Source organism: Petromyzon marinus, chromosome 33 (assembly GCF_048934315.1).
Source record: "Petromyzon marinus isolate PM22_M1 ecotype Great Lakes invasive population chromosome 33, UKy_Petmar_22M1.pri1.0, whole genome shotgun sequence".
Lineage (NCBI taxonomy): Eukaryota > Metazoa > Chordata > Hyperoartia > Petromyzontiformes > Petromyzontidae > Petromyzon > Petromyzon marinus.
The window spans coordinates 12,272,577-12,294,875 of NC_133699.1; the positions used below are offsets into that span (position 1 = coordinate 12,272,577).

At 50.8% G+C, this 22,299-nt stretch overlaps 1 protein-coding gene across 6 annotated transcripts in view; it reads left to right on the forward strand.

Moving 5' to 3' along the window:
• Positions 1 to 22,299, forward strand: part of GPATCH2L (G-patch domain containing 2 like) — a 34,641-nt gene that overhangs the window by 3,205 nt on the left and 9,137 nt on the right. For 3 of the 6 annotated variants that reach the window (XM_076071544.1, XM_076071545.1, XM_076071546.1), the window contains exons 2-11: positions 1,468 to 3,030; positions 3,140 to 3,383; positions 4,043 to 4,266; positions 5,051 to 5,342; positions 7,261 to 7,322; positions 7,732 to 7,923; positions 9,481 to 9,560; positions 16,305 to 16,372; positions 19,171 to 19,210; positions 20,817 to 21,509. In XM_076071544.1, the coding sequence (XP_075927659.1) occupies positions 2,556 to 3,030; positions 3,140 to 3,383; positions 4,043 to 4,266; positions 5,051 to 5,342; positions 7,261 to 7,322; positions 7,732 to 7,923; positions 9,481 to 9,560; positions 16,305 to 16,372; positions 19,171 to 19,210; positions 20,817 to 20,897 (1,758 nt within the window). In that variant the 5' untranslated portion in view covers positions 1,468 to 2,555 and the 3' untranslated portion in view covers positions 20,898 to 21,509. The remainder of the gene's footprint in view (positions 1 to 1,467; positions 3,031 to 3,139; positions 3,384 to 4,042; positions 4,267 to 5,050; positions 5,343 to 7,260; positions 7,323 to 7,731; positions 7,924 to 9,480; positions 9,561 to 16,304; positions 16,373 to 19,170; positions 19,211 to 20,816; positions 21,510 to 22,299) is intronic. The other 3 variants (XM_076071548.1, XM_076071547.1, XM_076071549.1) reach the window with 3 other exon arrangements.

A 22,299-nucleotide genomic window follows, 5' to 3' on the forward strand; every position in this document is an offset into this window, starting at 1 on the left:
CACCAAGACGCTTGTGCCAGGCTATGTGCACCCTGAGGCCACGTGAAGTGTCGAACGCCCGCTGGCAGGATGTCACAGGGCAGACCCAGGTGCCACGGGTCGACTGACTGAGATGACTGGCTGATGCACCACCTGTGCCCCCTACTGTGCCAACCTGCTGTGCTTTAGCCACCCGGCGCTCTGCTCGTTGTTCTGAGTGTCGCTCCTCCGCCCTCCGTTGTTGTTGGTGGGCGACTACCTCCAACTGCCCAGTAGCATCCTTCACGAGCCTCCTCCACAGAGGCCGATCTTGACACCGCTGGTACCAGTCATCGGCAAGTCCACTCAGCTCCACGTCTTCCTGTACCGCATCACTCCATCTCTAGCCCGTGCCGCGCCCGCTTAGCCCCCTCGATCCGGCCGAACAAAAGCTGTTTCGGCATGCGGTGGCTGGGCATGCGGGCTACATGGCCCAACCATCGCAGCCTTGCCTGCCGGAGGGGCTCACCGATGGGACCTTGCCCAGATCTTTCAAGGATTTGTGAGCTCCTCACACAATCCAGTCTGGTTAAACCCAGGATGGATCGTAGGCAGGCCAGCCTAAATGTTTCTAACCGGCGAAGATGTTCCATTAGGGGGGTCCACGTTTCGCAAGCGTAGAGAAGGGAGGGAATGACCGTGGCCGAGAAGACCTGAAGCTTAGTGCGGAACGACAGACCAGGTAGCTTCCACACAGCGTTACGCAACCGATGAAAAGTTATTGCCGCTCGACTGATTCGGAGTGAGACCTCTGCTGTTAAACTGGAGCCAGCACACTGCCCAGGTATGGGAAACTCTCCACTCTCTCCACAACTGCCCCATCACCGATTGGGAGTTGTGGGGGTGGAGTGTCCGATGGTACAAAATACCCAGGCAGGTGCTTAGTTTTGGTGGGGCTGATGGTAAGGCCCCACCTCTTAGTGGCACGCTCCAGTCTCAGCAGCAGCGTCAACACCAACACCACCATCATCACCAACACCACCATCAACACCAACACCACCATCATCACCTACACCACCATCAACACCACCATCAACACCACCATCATCACCATCATCACCAACACCGCTATATACCTGTCAACCCCTTAATGAGCGTCCTACCTTATTACAAACCAATTCAGACCTTATTGGTCACCCTGTGCCCTTATAAATCTCAACGTTCATCCTACAAAGTCCCATCACAAGAGAGAAACACAAACAAAAAGTAAAAAAAAATAATTGTGCCCGTATTGAAACGTCTGTACTGCCGTATGGACCTGAAAAAATTCCCTGTACAAGAATACGGGGTGAACAGTACAGGTTTATAGCTACGGAGTAGGCACAGGGCTTTTGGGTTATTCTTCGCACTTTTAGGGGTCCCTGCATGGCTTGATGTTAAAGTGTACGCCGAAGCGTGTGTTGCAAACGAGCACGTGCTCATACAACTTTGTGTGTGTGTTTGTAACAGGGTTTTCTGCATTCAGATTGACGAACAAGACGACTGAACGCCCAAAGACTTCCACGCGGGACCCACAGATATGAGATCCAGCTCATGTCACCTTCAGTCAGCTTTAAACCGTAAAGAGCTGTTACAAGCCAGTGTTGTTGTAGGTTCAAGTCCGTCTCACATGTAAGTGTAGTTTACCCACAACCAGTATAGAGGAATTCAAGTTTACTCGCAGGAAGCATTACATTTCACTGTATTTGCCACAAACAAAATAAAGTATTTTTTTTGTTAATGCTGCAAACTTTATAACAGTATTTGCCAATTCGTAGGGTTATTTTTTCAGTCCATAGGCTTGTTAAATAGGTGCGTTTTAACGTATGAACGTTCACCCGTTGTATATGTTTAACATGGGAATGTAGCGCCAAGCACGCATGCGTTGTGCCCACCCTCGTGCGTAGGTGAGTATTAAACGAGCAAACGTGGAATGCATGCCCTCTTTCTATGTGCATAGCGATGCAGTGGTGTCGAGTTTCATTCCAAATTTGCACGTACGTGTTTTCACTGATTTTTCTTAGATTGCGTTTGACGCAGATTGCAATGTCATAGAATCTTGCCGGTATCATAAGAGCAAAATGCAAGAATATTTCGAATAAAAGCGAAGCCTTCCGCAGTAGTAGCCAAGCATTAAGCACCTTTGTGCAGTAGCTCGAGTGTTAACACCGACAGGCAGGGTTACTTTTAAAAAGGCATCAGTATCTTATTACTCTTTACTTGACGTTTCAACGGTAGCGTAACTTCACCCCTTATTTTATATTTTCACAGTTTCCTTCGCCACATTACCACGTGACCGCTCGATAATTATCAGCTTTGTGGTGCGATCTGAACGCATTGCCACCATCCTCGCTGCCGGCGCGATTGTCCCACCCGGTCGTTTGCCAAATGATTTTCGCAATTTTAAAATGAACGCACCGCGACAAAGTATTCAGCTGTAATCTGTGGTCAACAACGTGATCACAGAATAACCATAATAGAGGATAACCTGAAGTAGTCCGATAAGAGGGGACCGCTATTACCCGTCACACGTCATACTCCAAAACACCGCCGGCACCATGGACGAGCTCGTGCACGACCTAGCGTCGGCTCTGGAAGAGACGTCGGCGCAGAACAAGGCACGAGCAGCGGCAGCGGCGGAGGAGGAGCAGGAGCCGGAGCAGGAGGAGGACGACGAGGAGGACGACGAGGAGAGGGCCGTTGCCGTCGAGTGGGGCCGGCTACCCCCCCCGGCGCCGGCACCGCCGCCGCCTCCTCTGCCGCCCCCGCCGCCCGGCGGAGCCCTGAGCCCCCGGCAGCTTCGGCGGCAGGCGCGCAAGCGGCGAGGACGCAAGCGGCGCGGGGAGCACGCGCTGAACCTGGCGCCGGCGCTGCTCGCGCGCCCACCTGCGTCGGCGACGGCGGCGGCACGCGGGTACCTGAGCGAGGGCTCCGAGTCGAGCCAGGAGGAAGGGACGTTGGGTAAAAGCGGTCCCGCTAACGTCGCCCTCGTGGGCGCCGGCGCGGCCATCGACGTCGCGGCTGCCTGCGGGGGTGAGCCTTTCGCCTCTCATCCTTTTGCATTGTCGCCGTTGCTACTGCCGCGAACGTTCCGGCCGCTGCCGCCCCTGCTGCCATGACCGCACCGCTGTCACCGCGCCAGGTCCTGTGCCCGCCGCGACCGCGGGGAACAGCGACTCGGACGAGGCTCTGTGCGCGCGCCGCCTGCGCCTGGCGTCTGCCTCGTCGTCGTCGTCGCTCAACGCCGTCGCGCTGCGCCCGTGCGGCGCCGTGGCCGCTCCGCTCGGCCCGCCGACGAGCGCGCCGCCCGGGAGCACCGTGACCGTCGTCGCAGCCGTGTCCCCCGTGCTGGTGTCGCCAACGCTGGTGCCCGCGCGCCACTCCTGGCAAGCGACAGTGAGGGCGGCGGTGGTGATTAGTGGTGGTGGTAACGACCGTGGGGCGGGTCGCTCGCGTTGTTAGCGCTGCCGTTGCTTTTTGGAAAGAGGAGGATTTTTTTTCCCCCCAAATAATATCCCGCTTGTGTTGTCGGTGTCATGCGACGTTCTCTTGTGGAGCAATGCAAATCTTCGCGCCTCCTCACACGTCCAGCCATTGCCTCTCGCACGCAGACTTGCACACACCGATACAAATACCCGCCGTTCACCACTAAGTGACGATGACGTCACCACGACACCTCTGTCAGGCCGGGTGCGCTTTGAGGCCGCATGACGTGTCGAAGGCTCGCTAACAGGAGATCACATGACAGACCCAGGTGCCATGGGTTGATAGACTGAGATGACTGGCAGATGCACCCAACTGTGCCCCCTGCTGTGCCAACTTTCTGCCTTTTAGCCACCCGGCACTCGGCTCGTTGTTGTGAGCGTCGCTCCTCTGCCCTTCGTTGTTGTTGGAGGGCGACTGCCTCCAAATGACCTTCACGAGCCTCCTCCATAGACGCGCACACACAGCAGACTCACAGACAGCAGACTCTCACACGCACGCACACACGGACACCGCCCACATGCTCAAGACGCTCATGTTGCACCTTCGGTCACCGCTGCAGGCACGAGTCGGACTCGTTCCCGGAGAGCGGCCCAGGACGCACCACCCGCCGGCGCCGCAAGGTCAAGCGTATGGCCGTTGACCCCCCCGCCGTCTCCACCCCCACCACGCGGGGAGGCGTTGCCACGGCAACCGCCAACGAGCCCCCCCTCTGCTCGCACCCACCCTTCTGCCCCCCCGTGGCATCGGCCGGCAGGGGCTACATGGGACCCGGCCTGCTCTTAGGTACGCTCCGCGGGTAAACGTCGCGAGTCTCGGCCGCCCAGTGCCGCCGAAGTGGCTGCCAGCCAATCCGATTGAAATGAATGGATCTTCGATTCCTGTTTTCTGTTTTTGTTTTGCCTGAGCTCGGCCTATGAGTGGAGTTAGTAAGTGAAAATGGCTTTGAATCTGACGAGGCATTCCTCAATATTGGGTATGTGACAGTTTACCCTCCCACCCAGTGATTCCATGAACTGTCCCATGGCCATTCGGTTCAAGGATCGCTTCTTTTTGTCTCGTTTTCAGCATGTTTATCGTTCTGTCTCATTAACTAGAGGTGCATCAAATATTTGAGTGTGGCTCAAAACAAAGGTGAATGGTTACTCTGTCATTTGTGAACTCTTTGAGTCGGCGTCGCTAATGATTTCACACAAAATGTGCGAAGCAAGCCGTCTTGTGCTCCACGTACATGTGGTCACGTCACTCGGGATAGGTGGGGATCATCTGCGCTCATCTTCTCTCATCTTGTGATGGAGCCGAGTCCTGCGCTGCGTTCGGCCAGGCGGAATGTGTCAAACACTGCACCTTAAACAGCGCGAGCGGAGTTGTAGCAATGGAGTCGTATCCCGCAAAGTGTAGTGGCACTCTGCGAGTAGTCTGTAGACGCTATATAAACCCGAACTGTGTTGTAGTTTTATGATGACGGCGTGAGACGGGCGGGAGGCCTTCAGCCATTGTCTATCCAGCAGTGGATAGCCAATGGCCGATGATTCTGATGAATGACGTGGTGAGTTTGTTGTTGGCACAGGCATGGCGGCGTGGCGCCACCACAAGAAGCTGCGGTTGGCACGGGGGGGCGGCAGCGGCGGTGGCGGCGGCGGCGGCAGCAGCAGAGGGGCAGTGGGAGTCGATTGGGGGGCCAGGGGGCCCCCCGGCGCGGGGGCCGAGGGAACTGACGAGGGCGTTGTCGTGGAGACGGGGGAGGACGCGGAGCTGGGAGGAGCGATGCGTGAAGCCGCGGGCGCGAGCGGCGGGCGAGACGGGATGGACTGCGAGGAGGACGATGGCAACAAGAACTCGGATGACAACATGAGCGACGGGTACGCCAGCTGGTGCTGGGGGTGGATGTCTCTGCCTTGTCGGGGCATCTCTCTCTCTTATCATTATCACTGTCGTCAGCCAGGCACCACCATTCCCCACAAGCCTGCAATACAACAGTCCGATCTTGCTCCTGCACACAAGTTTGATCTCATTGCTGAACCTCCTCTCTGACGTGTCCCCTCCCTTCCTACGATGCTGGCACCTGCCACATCTATCGGTAATCTTTATTCCTACGCTTGTTTACCCAGGAAAGCATCACTGAATATCATGACTCTTTTTTGCAGGAGAGTTCTGGCAAGTCTTTTTTAGTAGGAGCGACGTTGATTACAATGTGTTTTCCATTTGAGTAATTTGCAAGTATTTTTTTTATATTTGGTAAATTTGTACCGTGACGCGAGCACACGATGGCCTTCTCTTTGAATGATGTCACAGAATCTTTAACTTTCACTGTAGAGCAGACGGAGCATATTTTTTGTTCATGGTTATTAAAACACCTCCGTAATAACCAGGGCTGCCACTAGATTAAAACACTAAACCTCTGTAACAAGTGGCGAACGTGTTACCGACCTTTCTTTCCATGAGCGTGATCTGCCCAAGTCCACTTTACTTCATCCTTTCCCATTCCGATTTCCGTTCCGATGAAGTACGTATAACCTCATCGAAATGGAACCAGAAGAAAAAAATAAATATATAGTAACTTAATCGATACCAATGCTCCCACAAGGCCATATGGCAAGGCGTGTGGCACAGTTTGGCACCAGCTATCATAGAGTGCGGTCCTGTCACTACAGTTCTCTGCGGTGAGTGCAATATCTTTAAAAACAACGGCGCTATGCCTCTAACGCTCAACCGCTCGCGCGTTCCGAGATTCAGCAGTGAACGGGACCCACCCTGCAAGTTGCATTCGTTTAGGAATGGGAAAGCGTTAATCATCCAAATGATTCATCTTCTTTGGTTCTTTCGGTAAAGTCACGTAGAATGAGAATAAAATAATAAATTGATAAAATAAAATAACACAATAATATTCTCACGACGTTTCGGCCACAACACAAGCGGCCTTCATCAGGTGAAGGGACGAGACTGTCTGGTAGGACAGCGCTGGAGTGAATCATTGCAGTCACGAAAGCTTTAAATCGAAATTCATCCAAATGATGTATCTCACACGTGTTTGTTTCGTGGTCCGTTATTACCCCCTTATGTTTTTGTCAGTCGTTATATTTTTCCACACTTTGCACAATTTTGAGTCCCATTTTATTTTTCAGTGTTAATGTTTATGATCCATGTGCCGGAGCAGGTAATGTACACCGATTGAAAACTTTAATTCCTGGGCACATTGGAATGTTGATTATCATAATGAAAGGCAGAGACTAGAGATTAGGTGAATTTGGAGGAAATAGGTGCAGGTGAGACAGAGATGTGTGATGGCAGATATGTAGTCGCAGATTACAGTGCGATAAGGTGAACCCTGTTCATAAAGATTTTATTTCGGTGCGTATTTCTCTTGTCGCTGTTAAATGTGTAACTTTCCTAATATCTCCCTTCTGTTTCATCTGAATAATCGTGGAGTATTTTCCTTGTCTTCTGTTACTCCATAGATATCAGATTTAGATAAGAAAAAACTCAATATATCAAACCATAATGTGAAGCCCAACGGACAGGACACACGGATACGCACGTGCATGAACAGACCACTTGGAAAAAGTATAAGTTCATCTTTAACCATACTTAATCCACTGGTGGATGAAGGACTTCCCAAGCCGTCGGCACTTCTCATATTCCTACGGTGTTATAGCCCACGAGCGCCTCTCGGACAACATGAACATTTACCACAGAGGTTATTATTTTTCTGATGATGTTGATGTAATTTACGTGTCACTTCTGCATCTGGTCCCACAAACCTTCACCTCCCCACACCAGCGACACGAGCAGTCTGGGCAGCAGCGACGCGGGGCTGTACACCAATGACGAGGGGCGGCAAGGTGAGGGCTGTGTGCGTACGGTGCGAGTGTGTGGGCAGGTGGCGGCTGCGTGTTCTTCATGCACTGCACTAGCAACCGAGAAACCCAAGTTATATTCCCGACCACGGCCAACGGCAGTGGCGAGTGGTTATCGGGAGTGATTTTCTAAACCGGGCCTGGACTCCACTAGGTCGTTTCAGCTCTTGTGTGAGTACTTGGGTGCCGTGTGTAAACGGGCCCAGTGGGGGAACAGAAGCAGCCGGGCGTGGTGCTGGCCACACCAATACTTTTGTGCGCCATGCTGGCCTCCGTAAATGATCGCCAACAGCACTTGCTGCCACATTCTACAAGGCTACGTGGGGGATCTTTGTCTTCGTGTGCGTGCGTGCGCGTGTGCCTGTGCCGTCGCCCACCTCCTGGCCCCCGTCAGCCGACGACGAGCAGAGCGACTGGTTCGGCGAGACGGACCGCGAGGTGGGCCCCGGCGTGGGGGCCGTGCCGCCATGGTGGCAGCGGCCGCGGGAGCTGCACGCCCAGCCGGCGCACCGCGATGCGGGAGACCCCGTCCTGCACAGCCTCCTCGCTGGCGGATTCCCCCTGCTCTCCCGCACGGGGCACAGAGGTGGGTGGCAGTGGCATTGGCGGCGTGTCGTTGCTCTGGATAACCGGGAGATCGACGATCAGTGTTTGGTCGCCGCGTTGATGGCGTTCGTCGGTGTTTCTCACTTAGCAGAGTGGGCCGCGTGAAAGGCTCCCATCTTTCCCTCGACGATGGTGATCGCGACGATGGTGATCGCGACGATGGTGATCGCGATGACATCGCCATCATCCTGATCATCATGTCGGTGGTCTTGAATGTGTGGCAATAACAACATCTGTATCGCCATCATTAAAATCGGCGGCAGCATAATCCGTATTATCATCTGCATCAGACATCATCTACTGATGTCATGACCATCATTAACACGGGGAGCTGTCGCAGGTATTGGGTGGTGCTCATCTTCACTAACAGTTCTGAGCCAGTACGTATGAGCCGATAAATTAACTACCACCATGTAAAAAGTGGTCGTCTTATGAAACGAAACCGCCCCCTGACTGCCCGCCACACGAATGTGAAATTTCCACCACCGGCTCAGCACCGCCAGCAGAGACACATTCTGTCCCCTGCCCCTTTGATTGGAGAGACGCTTTAATTTTTCAAATAGCGAGTAACCGGCGTGGGTATTGTTATCATCATCGTGATCGTGATCGTCGTACACGAGTGAGCACACTCGCACACACACCAGCGCTCACGTGCATGGGGGGGCCCCCGCGGCTATGCAGACCAGCACAGGGGGCAGATGGCTTCAACCAGCGACTACAGATGTGATCCCAGCCCCGTCGGGGAACACATGGATGCTCCGCCGCTCCGTCCCCAGGCCCTCCGCCACCACCGTCTCCTCTCTGCCCTCTACGCTGGCATGGGCTGTGCGCTAATGGGGGGCGGGGGGGGGGGCAGTGGAGGGGGACTGCCCTCGCCCTGCGAGCCTTGTATTCCTGGGTTGGAATCCTGGTTCTGGCACGCCTCCGCCGCGTGTTATGTTACGTGGTACGTAACAAAGCAATAATTAAATTAGATTAAAATGTAATTATTCCATGCATCCGTATGTGTGCGTCCATGTATGGGTTGAGCATTATTGCGAGATCGATTCCCCCTCTTGCACATTTTACATTGGTAACCAATATCTGAACCGGTCCAGGGCCTCCCCTAGTACAACTCAGCCTTAAGTGAGTGTGCAAGCATCAGCATTGGGGAGACAGCGGGCCTTGCGTGGTCGTGGCCACTCACCCCGTCATAGGTGCTCGCTAACAGCACTTGCCACAATAGTCTGTGTGTGTGTGCGTGCAGTGGGAGGGTAGCGGTTAGCGTGCTGCACTCCGAACCCGGCGACCCGAGTTTGATTCCCGCTCAAATAATCGTCTCCCATAGGTCGACTCAGCCTCAAATGAGTACCTGGTACGGTGTGTAGTAAACATCGCCACTGGGGATACAAAGGCTGCCCGGCGTGGTGCTGGCCACCCCACCCCCTCGTGTGCTGTGCCGGCCTCCATAGGTGCTCGCTGACAGCACTTGCCCCAACAGTCTGTTAAGGCTATACGGGGGATCTTTGTCTTTGTGTGCGTGCATCGTCACGGTCAGGGTTCCACGCACGATTGAGCCGCCTGCCGGGAGTGGCGGCGCGGAGCATCCGGAAGGGGCGGAGGCGTCTCCCCGGGAAGGTGTGCTCACAAACCAGCATCACTCACGAGCGACGTTCACCAACCCGTACCCTGGCCCACTTGCTACTACCTCCCTCCACGCTTACCGACTCGCCAATTCACTTACACTCTCGCTTGCTCAACTTGCGCATTCACTCAATGATTGAATCACTCCTTGTCTCACTCGCACATGGACTCGCACGTACTCATGTTATTGAGTGCTCACTAATCTAAATAATTGATCTAAACATGCTTTTAGATTTTTTTTTAACTATCATTTGTGGCCAGGTTGCCCTGCTGAAAAAAAAGCTAATAGCTGAGTTTACCTGGTAAAATAAACAGTTATATATTTTTTTGTGAATTTCTTTCCTTTCTTATAATTGGCACTCCTATTGTGTTTTTGTATTGTTTGTTGTAACTTTGTGACCTGCCCCTACTGGACATCTGTGAAAAGGAGCTTTATAGCTCATCAGATTCCTCCTGCAGTCAAAATGAAAGATTCTGACTCGCTCGGTCACACGTTTATTCACTCCTGCACTCATTAATTCTATAAATGAGTGCTTGCTCACTCGCTTCCTCACTTCACTCACAATAACACAATCACTCGCTCATTTGCATGCTCCCTCTATCACTTGCTGACTCAATTATTCACGTGTTAATTCACTCACCAAATCACCCACTCACAAGCTTGTTCACTCTTCCATTAGCTCGCTCATGTCCTCAATCAAGGTGTCACTCATTTTATCAACCTCAGGAGTGATGATCCCTACCAGGAATTAAACTTGGAACATTTCAGTTGTGATCAAGCACTCTACGCACAGTGCCACCCGTCTGGATTTAAATCAACAGGATTCGCGCAAATCCGAACAACGTAATCGTACAAGTAATTAGTTCAATTGTATCACTTCAAAAACCTGAAATACGGAACTCAGTTACTTTACTTCCGAATATGTTGAGTTCGTCAATTAATTCAGGACATTACGTTTAGAAGCCACCTTCCCCATCACTGCGCATTCTTCTCTTGTCTGGTGTGCTTCAGAGATAAGCAACTCAAATTGATGCTCGGGTTATTTAGCCATTCAACGGCGCCGGCTGTCTGTCAGCTGTTGAATCGCGATGGTGCCGCGTCGTTCAAACGCCTTGATGGGCAGTCGACGATCGACCATGTGCTCCCATTGTTTTCGTCCCGCATTCGCAGGAGGAATTCTCCTTTATACTTCCACGCTCTCGCATTACTAAACGTTCCCGCTACCAATACCGGACGAGAATTGGGTTCAGCGTTTGGAAACCCGGGTGGCTAGCCCGGCCCTGCGAACAGGCGGGGGGGGGGGGGGGTAGTCTCGGCGCTTGCCCATTTTCGCACGTATGGTTGCTCGCGCGCACATCTCTCTTCGTCCGTGCTGATGGATTGCTCGAGGCACTAATTTTGACGCCAAACATCAGGTTGAGTTCGAAGGTCACCGTTAAACCAGCTGCCACCGAGCGCGTACGGCGGCTTCTCAGATCGACCTCCCCCCCCCCAGGTCACTAGGCAACACCCGGAAGCGCCCCGCTTGGCTTAGTCAAGCGCGCGCACCTAATACGTACAGATGTGTATTTCATTTATGATACCCAGTGCATTTTGTATTCAGTTTGAAATAGGTTTTAGTTACTTAGGTCCTACACTAAGTATAAAATGTGAAAATACCCACCTATATTGGTGTGATATTGAAGGACCAGAAGGCTTTCGCAGATTTCTTTTGGTTTCCGTGATCCAGCATGTGTTTTGTGTAAACGATGTGTGCGTTTGTGTGCGTCTGCATCTGTGTGGTGCTTTGAGTCTTGTTTAAATGTAGCGTATGCCTGCGTGTTTGCATGTGGGGGGAGTGGTAGCGCGTTGCGCTACGAACCCATCACTTCGAGTTCGATTCCCGCTCACGGCTTATACCAGTGACGATTATCTGAACTGGTCCTAGGCCTCCCCTGGGTCGACTTGGCTTCAAATGAGTACCCGGTGCGGTGTGTAAATATAGCCACTGACAAAGGCGGTCGGGCGTGATGCCAACCACCCATCACCTCATGTACCGTGCCAGCCTTCATATAGTTGCTTGGTGACAGCACTTGCCCCAAACTTCTGTTAAGGCTATACAGGGGATTATTATCTTGGGGTAGTGGTTAACATGCTGCAATCTAAGCACAGTGACCTAGGTTCCATTCCCGGTCATGGTGAACAACTCATGCCGAGCGATATCTTTACCGGTCCTGTGCCTCTGCTAGGTTGACTGGGCCGTAAATTAGTGTGTAAATATCAGTACTGGGGAAACAAAGGTGGACGGGCATCGTGTACTACATTTTCCCACCCATGTGTGCCACGCCATCTGCAATAAATGCTCACTGACAGGGCCTGTATATTCTGTCCATATGACTATATATGGGTCTCTTTGTTCTTGTATACGTGTGTACGTGTGTATGTGTATACGTGTGTATGTGTATACGTGTGTATGTGTATACGTGTGTATGTGTATACGTGTGTATGTGTATACGTGTGCGTGTATACGTGTGCGTGTATACGTGTGTGTATGTGTATACGTGTGTATGTGTATACGTGTGTATGTGTATACGTGTGTATGTGTATACGTGTGTATGTGTATATGTGTGTGTGTGTATACGTGTGTTTGTCTTTGGCATGCCTGTGGATTTACATTCGTGCTTTACATTCTTGAAAGTGCTCATTGTTCATTGCTAAGCAACCACATTAGATGCGTCATAACCTGTCTATCAATTTTGCAAGCGGCAATCACTCGCGAGCGTTGATTTTTTTGTTTAGGCTTAAAAAAATTAAATGAAATTAGTTTTCGACCGGGGTCACAAAATTACCCTTCAAACGTACCCTCGCGGCACCTCGGCGAGCCGGGCTCCCACTAACCCGCACGCGGCCCGTGCTTTACATAACACAAGGTTTGATTGGTTCTGGAATAATTATTATTTTGTCAACGACACCGTAGGTGGCTGGGTGGCTCAGGGGTCAGAGTACCGATCCGCCGCCGCCCACCGCTGAGTCTCTGGGTTCGAATCCAGGCAGACGCAGTCGCCACGGTGGCTAGGAGATGTTAACTACCTCGCATGGTATTCAGGAGGTCGTGGGTTCGATCCCGACCTTGACGCCTGCTCTATATTTGGAGTTTGCATGTCTCTCTCCCCGTAGTCGTGTGGATTTTTTTCCGGGTGCTCCGGTTTTTCCCTCCAAATTTAGAATCAACATGCGTTTAGGACATTTGGCTGGTATAAATTTCCACGTGAGAAGCCACTTTGTTGAGCTATCATTTGCGTCCAGGTCTCTTCGGGAAAAGAGTTAGACAGCTCATTGGGCCTTACCTGATAATATAGAAAATGCATAGTTTATAGTTTTAACAGATTAAACCGAGTGTTCAAGTGGTATTGAGTGGATGGTCTCAACCCAGTCACCAATGACTACATTAAAAAAATACCTCCGTCATATTAGATTTGGTTTTTCACTTAATTAATAAACATCTCTGAGAATGAGATATATATTGATTTGGCTGTCGCGCGATGAACATTACTCTCATTGACCAAGCGAGTGAGAACGTTTGTGCCCCCTGGTGCATGGGTAAATAAAGAAAAAGGTAACTTAAATAAATTAGGCATTAGCTCAGTGGTACCCACTTCCATGGACCGTTGTCATACACGGAGGAGTTGCACCCAAAGGTGCAAATAATATGTGAACCAGTCCTGGACCTCCCCGAGGTCAGCATGGCTTTAAATAAGTACCTGGTGCAGTGTGTAAAAATCAGAACTGGGGAGACAAAGGTGGCCAGACATTTTGCTGGCCACACCATACAGGTGTCTGCTGCGAATAGCACTTTCCCCAACAGTCTGTAAAAAGCTGTATGGGGGTTCATATTCTTGGTTCTTTCGGTAAAGTCACGTGACCTTACCGAAAGAACCAAAAATATGAATCCCTGCAGTCACGAAAGCTTTAAATCAAAATGTATGGGGGTTCTTTGTCTTTTTGTGTGTGTGTATTTGTATGTGTATGCGTGTACATCCTTGTGTGTGTACATCCTTGTGTGTGTGCATCCTTGTGTGTGTGTGCGTATTCACTTGCATCTCTTCCCTCCGCCTCCTCTCCCCCACAAATCGCCCCCTCTTTCAAGGTCAACTTACTAGAGAAACATTGATCCACGCTGAATCTACCCCAGCCCCCACCAGTCATTCTGAGCACTAAACTGGGGGACAAGAATGCCCCTCTCATACCTCCCTTAACTCTTTCATGTGCAGCAACGGGAGTTTGTTTCGCATCGTGGGGTTGAGATTGCACTGCCGTGTGTTTGGTGAAGTGCGGGTGACAATTATTGATTCGCTCGTACCATTTGGCTTCATTTGCTTGAAAAAGCAAGATGCAGCACCGTAAATTCAGACTGCTCTTGGGGGTATGCGTGCTGAGGCTGTGCGTCCTGGGCTGGCTGACGTGAGTTTGAAGCTCGGTTACTCAGAAAGAAGACTTCAAAGCCGCGATCTGGCACTTTCGTGAAATCACTGCATTTGCGTCGTGGCAGTCGTAGAGGTGATCCGTGCATTAATGACGTGCTTCACCGTAACTTTGCATTCTCTTTATAATTTTCCACAAAGTTATCGCAACCGCGCTATCGAGTGCCGAGCCGCAAGATAAAATTATTTGTTCAGATCTGTCACGGAGCGGTGGACCCCTTTGTGTTAGCGAACGGCCCACTGAAGCGGATATTACAGAGCTACTTCTGAGATCCCTGATTCTTGAAGTGACACTGGTCCACACAGAACGACCCACTGAAGTGGATATCGCAGAGCTACCTGTGATATCCCTTTTTCTTTAAGTGACACTCTGTTCCACACAGCACGGCCCGAGAATGCAGATATCACGAAGCTACCTCTTGAGATCCTTTCTACGTTTTCTGGTCCACACCACTTTCCCACCTGGCCACTGGGAGTATCGTTTGTCACGTGACAGTCAACCCAATACGTTTAATTCCCAGATTCAGAATGTAGCCAAACTACGCACGGAAACAAATTTAATGGGATGTTTTTTTCAGTGTACAGGCATTGATGAATGGGCCGAGAGCATAAATTCACTGTCCTTGCGAAACTGGTTTAATCACAGGCTGGATTCGAACCCAGGACTCGGCTGTTGCCAGCTCAGTGCTCTGACCTCTGGATCACTCAGCCACCTCCCATTAAAGGAAACATCAATTTTACTTGTATTCTGTTCTCATTAACGGTGACTCAAACTCCGTGTCAGTTCAGGACACAGCCTTCGTTTGGTCACGCTACTTTATTTATGGCTCGCGTCTTCGTTTGAAGGTAAACTCGTCACATTGAAAGACAATGAAGAGCGTTATTATGTTGCTTGTATACCTAGGATAGCGTTACTCTGTCTCAAAACTCTTTCAGGAGGGCCACTTGGAATAATGTGCATTCTCCAAGATCCACTCTACCTCTCTGACCTTTATGTGCTATGAAGAAGAGCCATTGCCCAAAACATCGTCTGTTATATATTTTTTCTTTTAATGCACTGTTCTTAACGAATGTGTTGCATTTACACACTGCACCAGGTACTCATGTAAGGCCGAGTGGATCTAGGGAAGGCCCGGGACTGGTTCAGATATTCGTCACTGATGTTGGCCATGAGTGGGTATCGTGCCGGGGTCGCTGGCTTTGTATGGCATTGCACCAACCACACACAACACAAACACACAGACGTCCCCATCCCACGCACACACACACACTCCATACGCCTGCAGCACACCACGCGTGTTGCTTTGTAGGAGGTCTAGGGCAGGGTTCAGTTCAGACACCAACTTCCCACGAGTGAAGATGCACTTCATGACCAGGAATCGAACCCAGGTTTGGATGGACCCCAGCTTGAGTACACTCTCTGTGAAGCACTGCACCACCGCTCACACTTGCCGGAGGAGTGGAGATTAGGGCTGCAGTATTTACACACGGGCTTAGTGTCGGCTTTGGCCTGACGGCCACAGCCCAGGCCCCTCCGCTAATACCCAATCACGGTGGGGCATCTCGCCACCGCTGATGGCTTGACCCCGGCTGTTTGACCCCGGCGGCCGACCTATCGATGCGCCTCCACCCCGGGACTCTTTAACCCAATCGCCAGTGTCCCGTTATCATCAGACGCTTAATCGCGAGCACTTTACGGCAGCCGTTAATGCAGGCTCAGTGTCGCGCGCGCACCACACACACACACTGCCTCGCTCTCTCTCACCGCATCTCATGTGTGTAGATGCAGTATTTTATTCGACTGTTACTTTGGAATTTCACATTTCAGTCCCTGAAATAATCTGCCTCCGCCCAACTCCCCCCCCCAATTCTGACTCAACGTTGGTTGGCCACCACCAAAGCCAAATTGTTATAAAATGTCATCATTGAAACCAGCATCAACGTCATCATGTGTGTGGGAGAAGCAGTGTACACTGTGCCACAATCCCTGCTGCCTGAGTTCAATTCCCTGCCGTGGTGCACATAAGTGCCAAGTGGTATCTGAACCGGTCCTGGGCCTCCCCTAGGTTGATGCGACCTTATATGAGTAAGTGTGTGGTACATTGCGTTAACATCATGACTCACAACACAAAAGCTGTTGGGTGTGGACGGCTCTGGCCACACCACTGTCTCATTCGCCGGTTCCAGCCTTAAACAGCGCTCGCTAACGGCACTTTCCCCTAATCTTTAAGGCTAAACAGACTCTCGGTGTGTCTGTGGGCGTGTGTTCCAATACAGTTGTCTGGCATTGGTGGAGTTGGCGGTGACAGGATGGCACACCACTCCATGGACGTTCACCCTCGCGAGTAAGTCGTGCGTGCGTGCGCGCGTACGTGTGTGGAAGAGTGAGAATCGCGGCATTGCATTATAGTAGCCCCCGGTAATTGAATTGTTGCGGGCAGTATAAGGCCGTGAGCTGGAATGTGAAATTTACACAGTAAGCAAGAGTTGTACGACCTACAACAGATCTTTAGATTACGAAAACCTGTTTCCTATGTTGTCTACATGTGGAAGCTTTGAAAGGCCAAATTATTTTTGACAGGTGCAATGATCACCATATTATTGTACCAGCAACAGACCTGTGTTGTACTGGCTCCACCTTGATTAAGAAACATCAACACGGCATAGCTTGTGCGCGTAAAATCATAGCTTGTGTGCGTAACACCATAGCTTGTGTGCGACACAATAGTTTGCCAGAGTGTGCGTTCCTAGCCGCTGTGGTGTGAAGGTTTATATCGCCTCTGTTTTTTGGATTTTCTCTGGATATTTGGCAGAAACATCGCAATGCAGAAACCCCTTCCATATGAAAGTACTGCGCCGCATATCCGACCATCACATGTCCACCGTGACCAATCAATCACCTACACTCAGTGAGTGTATATGCACGATGGTGTTAGCAGTAATTTCCTATCGATGTTCGCAAATCCAATCATTTCGCACACACAGTTTTGTGTCCTTAATCTTCGGCTCGTAACAATTCGCCCCTTTGATTTGTCACGATCACGAATCAAGATTTGATTTGGGGATTGATTATTTTGTAACATCGTGGCGAACGTAGGGGCCCCTATATGAATCAATTACTACATGAACAGATCAGACGTAATCCATTCTGACATGCCTGATGCGATGCATGTATTGTGAGCTTGGGAATGGATTTTAGTCAATGAACTGATGCATCGTACAGCGTGCCTAGTTATTACACAAGCAGCCACGTCACTCTGCCTACACACATCCTCACTGTTCAACCAGGTGGAGAACCCATACCTATCCCAGGTGAGAACCCGTACCTATCCCAGATGAGAACCCATGGTCTATCTCAGGTGAGAGCCTGTACCTATCCCAGATGAGAACCCGTACCTATCCCAGGTGAGAACCCGTACCTATCCCAGGTGAGAACCGTACCTATCCCAGGTGAGAACCCATGTCTATCCCAGGTGAGAGCCCGTACTTGTCCCAGGTGAGAGCCCGTACCTATCCCAGGTGAGAACCCTTGTCTATCCCAGGTGAGAACCCGTACCTATCCCAGGTGAGAACCGTACCTATCCCAGGTGAGAACCCATGTCTATCCCAGGTGAGAGCCCGTATCTTTCCCAGGTGAGAGCCCGTACCTATCCCAGGTGAGAACCCATGTCTATCCCAGGTGAGAACCTATGTCTTTACCAGGTGAGAACCCGTACCTATCCCAGGTGAGAACCCATACTTGTCCCAGGTTAGAACCCGTACCTATCCCAGGTGAGAACCCATACTTGTCCCAGGTGAGAACCCATGTCTATCCCAGGTCAGAGCCTGTACCTATCCCAGGTGAGAGCCCGTATCTATCCCAGGTGAGAACCCGTATCTATCCCAGGTGAGAACCCTTGTCTATCCCAGGTGAGAGCCTGTACCTATCCCAGCCCATGTCTATCCCAGGTGAGAGCCCGTGACTAGTCCAGGTTAGAACCCAGTTGATAGAGACAGAAGCAGGTACAGCAATGTGTACAGTTGCACAACAAGATGAAAGCATCCAGCAATGTGAGAGTAATTTGAACCGGGACTTGTAAGTGTATGGAAGCAAATCAACACGACCACAAATTCCTAACGTAGGTGTAAGATACAAGGAACCTCGAAGTGAGGTAGACAGGACGATCGGAAGAAATCGCACTCGGTCATTTCAAGCAGTGTTGAGTTTGTTATGGAGGTTTGTTTTGCTGTGGAAATAAATGTAAGAGAAGATATCGTGAATGTTTGAGGCAATGAATACAAAGTCATATCAGCACCTTGCACATAAAGCTAAATGCCCACAACATGTTTGGATAAGTGCATTGATGGGTAGCCACTGTACTATACACTACTTACATGCCTCCCCCACGTCTACACTCCCCACCGGCACCAACCTGGACTGACGAGCAAAGTCATCCCGGGGTTAACGACGAATCGGACCGACCGCCCCGGGTCCCGCGCTTTGGGGGGGCCCCATGCTTCAACATCACGGTGTCAGATGTAGTACTTCTAGTTTAGTTTGAAGGCCTCGGGGGAGCCTACATGGTCATATAATCTCCACGACCCTCATGGTGTGTTTGGTAGGCTCTCGAACCTCATCCAGCAGTGGATTGACAAACGGGCACTGCATGTACATATGGCTTGTGTGCGTTGGCCTGTACGTGCGCGTCAGTCTGTGTGTGCGCACACAGTCCAGTGGGGAGCGGTAGTGCAGTAGTTAGCGCGCTGCGCTCCAAATCCCGGCGGTCAGAGTTCAACTCCCGCTCACGGCCAACACCAGTAACGATTATTTGAACCGATCCTGGGCCTCCCCTAGGTCGACTCAGCTTCAAAATTAGTACCTGGTGCGGTGTCTAAACATCTCCACTCGGGTGACAAAGGCGGCCGGGCGTGTTGCTGGTCACCCACCCACTCGTGTGCCGTGCTGGCCTTTGTAGGTGCTCGCTAACAGCACCTGCTCCTACGGTCTGTGTCGGCTATACGAGGGATTGTTGTGTGTGCACAGCTGTACACATGTGGACACGCATTCTCATTGGTGTGCCCGCGCTTGCGGGGGTTCCGCATATGGTGGCCTTGCATCCATCACTGTATTCATCATACGGTTGCCTGGTACCCTCTCGCTCAGGTGCTGGCCATACCCCCTGGGCCGCAAGGACAGGAACCAGGTGAGTTGCCGGATTAAGTCCGTCTGGCCTTTGGCTTCTCCAATCAAGGGTTGTGTCAACTGTTTGCTTTCCGAGGGCCGAGCTAGACTTTCCTTTCTGCCGGGCTACACGTTAACACGCAGGACGTGAATTATAATGAGGGTTCGCGTAACCCTCTCGAATGTGATGCCTCCGACTGGTTCTCTCTTGCTCACACGGTTACCAAGTGATAATTATTTGAACGTATATAATGCGCTCACTCTCGATGGGAGAGAACGACTCGGGGAGCACGGGGAACCACAGATAATCGGGGAAAGCCGCAGCTAGGCAGTGAGCCGGCACCAACAGTTGCTGAAGCTCTGTGGTTTCCTATGTATTAAAATATTTTCAGCCAACTCATGAGTGTGAATACGTGTGGGAGGGAACCGGAGCACCAGGAGAAAATGCTCGTGCGCGAGAGGGCAACGCTCAATCCCATTTAGAAGAGACAGACGATATTAGTCCACGCTTTGCTGTGCTGCGTTCTTATGACGAGTAGCTGAGATGCTTGCAGTGATGGATAAATCTCGTTTGCAGGCTATTTTGAAGTGGTAGGTCTCATTTGGCCCAGGGGTCCTGTGAAATGAAGTTGCACACATACACAGACAGCAACCAGATGCTCTGATGTCACGTGACCAAAGCAATATCCATCAGAAGCGGTTGAAATCTGCCACTCTAAATAATAACAATCTCATTCTCGTCTCTAGCCCGAGCATCCCAACTACGGAACGGTGTGTTGCCTTTATGAATTTTCAAATTCCTCTTGGTGCACCGAGCTCCATAGGCTATAGCATGGAGCCAATCCCACCATGCGCCTTGTGGAAAGCCAGCAGTTTTAGTCCTACGAAGTGACTGATAATAATAAAATAAAATTACATAATAGCATACGACGTTTCGATTGCAACGCGAGCAATCATCATCAGGTATAGAAGAGCTAAATTGAAGAGAGAGAGGAAACACAGAGAGATGGAGAAGCACATCAAATTGAACAAGATTTAGACAAATTTTGGAAACAATATAATGCAATATAATGCAGCACAGAGGGTCGGTCAAAACACTACCCTCTGTGCTGCATTATATTGTTTCCAAATTTTACTAAATCTTGTTCAATTTGATGTGCTTCTCCATCTCTCTGTGTTTCCTCTCTCTCTTAAATTTAGCTCTTCTATACCTGATGGCGATTGCTTGCGTTGCAATCGGAACATCGTATGCTATTATGTAATTTTATTTTATTATTATTATCTCTTATTTCTACGTGACTTTACCGAAAAAACCAAAGAGTAATTCCTGCAGTCACGAAAGCACCAAATCAAGTTGAAGTGACTGATCCCCACCACAGGACCGTGGAATTTCCACCTGCCGGCAAAGCATTGCTAATGGAAGACGAGCGTTGCTGCAGGCTTATTAAACATAGAGACACTTCGGAGTTATTTAATAGATTAACCGTCTTATTTGTGCTATGGTCCTATTGATCAACAGTGTTCCAGCTGGTATTGATGTTCCACTTGATATTGGCATTGTAGTTTGTATTGGAGGTTTAATGTCAACATATAAACGTTTCTGTTCGCGTTGTCTTGGTGCGTTTCAGCAGTTAAGCCACATTGGTGCTCTCTACTCACTGGACGTCCGAGGGGACGCCATTCACAACTCTCGGCAAGTTCACATATGAAGACAAACACGCACACACACGGAGACACGTGTACACACACGAACTCACGCAGATCCCCCCCGCGTAGCCTTAACAGACTTGGAGCAAGCGCCGTTAGCGAGCGCCTATGAACGCCTGCGCGGCACACCAGGGGGTGGGTGGCTAGCACCTTGCCTGGCAGCCTTTGTCTCCCTAGTGACGATTTTACACACCGCACCAGGTCCTCATTTGAGGATGAGTTGACCTACGGGAGGCCCAGGACCGGTTCAGATATTCATCACCGATGTTGGCCGTGAGCGGGAATTGAACACAGGTCGCCGTGTTCGTAGCGCTTTGAAATCCCTACGACAATCCCCCAGCCCACAAGTGCGCACACACTCACATGTATCTACACACACAACACACGGATATGGATGCAATGGGCACAGCGGAACGGTTATGCTGACTCGGCTTTCACCTGTGTGTACGCACGGCGGAGTGGTTATGCTGACTCGGCGCTCACCTGTGTGTACGCACGGCAGAGCGGTTATGCTGACTCAGCGCTCACCTGTGTGCGAGGCAGACAGGTGAGCGTCACGCTGGGCGCGTTGTGCGCCGAGGACGTGAAGAGACGGCGAAAGGTCGCGCCCTCAGGTATAACCTCACCACCCTGCTGCTTCTGCTGAACTCTTACCCTCGACCCTTGACCCCCCCCCCCCCTTCGTGTTCACTGCGTGTTTTCCGGATGCGATGTGCTTTTGGTGGCTCACACCACAGTGATATCGGTGTGTGAGTGAGCGATTAACCTGTAGGGCTATGATGCCGGTGGCGATGATGATGATGATGATTTGTGGTTCAGACTTGCCTGTGTGTCCTTGAGGTTATGATAACGGTGATGGTAGTGGTGTTCTTGCAGACTCGTGTACGTGTGCCAGTGATGATAATGATGGTGATGTTGACTCACGTGCAGTTTTAGAGGTGGTGGTGAAGATGATGGCGGTGGTCATTATGTGGACTCGGATATGCACTGATCATGCTGATGATGACTGTGATAATGTTGCAGTGTGCGTGTGTGTCAGTTGTGATGATGATGATGAAGTTGATGATTCACTCACATATGCAGTTAAATATGATGACAACAGCAATGACAGTGTCGCTATCATTAACACCAGGGATGCACAAATCCAGTCCGCGGTTTTCATTCTGACTTGGCTCTCAGTGACTCAACCAATCTATTCGACTAATAGTTCGTGAGACTTTTTACATTCTGCTCAGCCGGTAAGAAATAAATCCGGCCAGGGTTGCACAGCCCTGATGTACATATGTATGTTGAACTTCTTCTGCACCGTACTGTCGCTAATGGTGATAACAGAAGCTGCAGGGGAAGGACAACAAACTAAACACAAAGCAGTTTTAAAGAAATTACATTTCAAACTAGATTTAA